We start from the raw sequence: 3161 nt of genomic DNA on the forward strand, positions 1-3161 counted from the left end.
ATATTTAATGTATGGCCTAATTCAAATTAAAGCTTTGATTAAACTGATTATTTTACTAACACAAAATTTTAGTCATTTACTATGGGTCGTAGCGTTAGCACGGGCATATTACTAGTATAAATTAAGTGTGTCCTCTGCTATATAAGCCATCACATATGATTTGATTTTTATTTATTTCATTCTTACATACACTACGAAAAAGTAAAACTTATTTTATGGTTACTGAAAATTTTCATTTCATTGATTGACGTAGACTATGTTGCGGGTGACCACATTATTTGATAATTTTTTTTCTCATTTACCGAAACATTGAATAATAATACAACATTAACAATAGAGGAGCAATTGTTCACATGAATGCCAACACATGTTACTACCTCTATCCCAAAATATAAAATTCTATAACCGGATATGAAATATTTAGTATTACGACTCTGGACCGACCTACTGTCTAGATTCGTTGTATTAGAATGTGTCTTATCCAATTTTAAGTTGCTATATCTTTAGAGTACCATATAGAAAAATTTTATGGTCATTGAAAAAATATCTCTAATTACCTAAATTTTACACTAAAAAATTTGATACCACGTGGTACGGAAGGTACCAAGTTTTACCTCCCAATATATCTTTTCAAGGATGATAAAATTAGGCCTTGTTTAGTTCCCCAAAAACCTTTCCAAAAACATCACCTCGAGTCTTTGACACATGTATGTAGTATTAAATATAGATAAAAAGAAAAACTAATTGCACAGTTTGCATGTAAATCGCGAGACGAATCTTTTGAGCCTAATTAGTCCATGATTAGCCATAAGTGCTACAGTAATCTACATGTGCTAATGACGGTTTAATTAGATTCAAAAGATTCGTCTCGCGGTTTCCAGGCGAGTTATATAATTAGTTTTTTCATTCGTGTCCGAAAACCCCTTTCGACATCTAGTCAAACGTCCGATGTGACACTAAAAAATTTTCATTTCACGAACTAAACAAGGCCTTACTCTACCAAATGAAAAAAAAATGTAGCTTTAGTTGGCTCTAGAAATCCTATATATTTCTAACGGTATTGCTAAATCTCTGTCGCCATATTTTGGGTTCGATTTCAATCGGATAGCCTGATCCGCATGATGCGCATGCGAGCGTCGTGGTCGACTCACGTCCGTAGATCATAGCCGGCATGGTCAGAGATTTTCCTCTCTTTTCCTGTTCACTAAAAAAGTGCCACCATTAGTTTCCCATTAAATTAGCACTAGTATCGATTTTCTACTAATAGCTACTTATATCAATTTAGGTATGTAATTTTAGAACTTATACAGTAAATACACTAAAATTATATATGTAATTTAGAGACTTACATATGTAATTTTGGTACTTATATTATAAATACATTAAAATTATACGTTTAGAAACTTACAATATAAAAATATATGCTGACTATTTTTTCATAAAAAATTTGGCGAATTTATGTACTTTTCTAATCAACGCTGAAATTTCATTTTGTTTATCTATTCTATTATTATGCTATTCATCTTCTTGCATTGTCACTCTGAGCTGCTTGTTGGGTCAAGGACGTGGCCGGCGAAGAGCACCGCGCCCGACGTCTCCTCCACCACGAAGAAGGCGAACGGATGGTCCGCGACGAAGTCCTCCGGGTAGCTCATGCTCAAGAGCGTGATCGTGCAGGCCGTGGACGCCGCCGCCTCCGTGCCTTCCTCGTTCACCTCCACGACCGCCCTGTGGAACACCTCCTCCATCACCAGCCCGCCGCCCCGCTGATCCACGCCCTCCGCCATGCCGGACAGGTCGGCCTCGCCGGCGTCGAAGGCGGCCGTCACCCCCATCCCCTGCAGAACCCCGTTGATCTGGCTGTAGAACGACACCTTGAACCTCGGCACCCTCAGGTCGCCGACCTCGCAACGCCGCGTCGGCCGGTGGTCGCGCAGGAAGGAGGACGAGGACGACGACGACGACGCCATCTTGTCGACGAGCGCCGGCAGGCCGTCGCGCTCGTCCGGAAGGAAGATGTACATCGACAGCCCCACGTTCTCACCGCTGTAGTACTCGAGGATGGCCCGAGTGATGTTGGTGTCAGTGACAGTGTCGCCACCATCGATATCGCCATGGTTCTTCATGGTCCGGTGGTACGGCAGCTTGAGCACCTTGAAGCCGTCGTGGAAGCCGATGTACTGATCCTCCCGGCTGCTCATGAACGGGACGTCGACGGAGCTGCCGTCGAGGCGGTGGAACTTGCCGGTGGTGGTGCTCTCCCTCGGGAAGGTATTGGACCATTTGCCCTTGAAGTAGATGGCGTTCACGAGCACGAGGGCGGTGCCGCCATGAACTGATCCATCTGGGAGGATCTCGGGGATGAGCTTGTTCGTCGCCTTGGACACCCACTTGTTGATCTTCTTTCTTGATCTCTTTGGCTGCATATGAAAGTTTTACATACCAAGATTGATCGAATTTACTACATATGTTGGTCGAAATTTCACAAATCGTCATATTGAAACCCTGGACTGACTGACCTGTCTTTGGAAGTTGGCGGCGCGCGTCACGGCCTTGTAGGTGCCGGCGGCGGCGGCGCGGTAGGCCGGCTTAAGCTCGAGCGTCTCGTCGTGCCAGACGCCGCAGGCGTAGGAGACGCGCGGCCCGCCGGACGCGGACTCGTCGGCGAGGCCGACCTCCACGGCGCGGCGTACGGACTCCTCGAGGTCGTCGAGCGACGCGGCGCCGAGCAGCGCGAGGAGCTCGTCCAGGGTGGTGCCCCGTGCCCCGGCCGCCACCAGCGCCAGCGCCGCGTACAGGGACGCCGGCGAGAAGACGAGGTTCTTGTTGTTGTTGACGCCGACGTCGGCGAGACGCTTCGCCAGGCGGAGCGCGAACGCCGTCATGCCGCCGCAGTCGCCGGCGTCGGCTTCCTTGGTGATGGGTGATGATGAGATCGATACTTCTTGATTGGATCGCAATGCAACCAAGGTAAAGATCGTGCAAGACGTACGCCGCAAGGGTTGTTAAACGTACGTACATATTATTACTGTATATAAGTCGGTGCGCATATATGGCAGATGGAAGTTAATTAAGATATTTTTCCCTTAAATTTGCAGAAGAATATGGAGAAGATAAAACTACCACATTAACCACGTATAATTTCCTTTTATACGGATGTG

The 3161-nt window shown here is 46.2% G+C and overlaps 1 protein-coding gene across 1 annotated transcript; it reads right to left on the minus strand.

Annotated features, from left to right (window-relative positions):
- Positions 1–1529: 1529 nt before the first annotated feature.
- Positions 1530–2885, minus strand: LOC127754735 (serpin-Z2A). The gene is made up of 2 exons (XM_052280299.1): positions 2520–2885; positions 1530–2429 (listed from the first exon to the last, which is right to left on the minus strand). The coding sequence occupies exons 1-2, from the start codon at positions 2883–2885 to the stop codon at positions 1536–1538; spliced, it is 1260 nt and encodes a 419-aa protein (XP_052136259.1). The 3' UTR covers positions 1530–1535.
- Between the last annotated feature and the right edge of the window lie 276 nt (positions 2886–3161).

Source organism: Oryza glaberrima, chromosome 11, assembly GCF_000147395.1.
Source record: "Oryza glaberrima chromosome 11, OglaRS2, whole genome shotgun sequence".
Taxonomy (NCBI): Eukaryota; Viridiplantae; Streptophyta; class Magnoliopsida; order Poales; family Poaceae; genus Oryza; species Oryza glaberrima.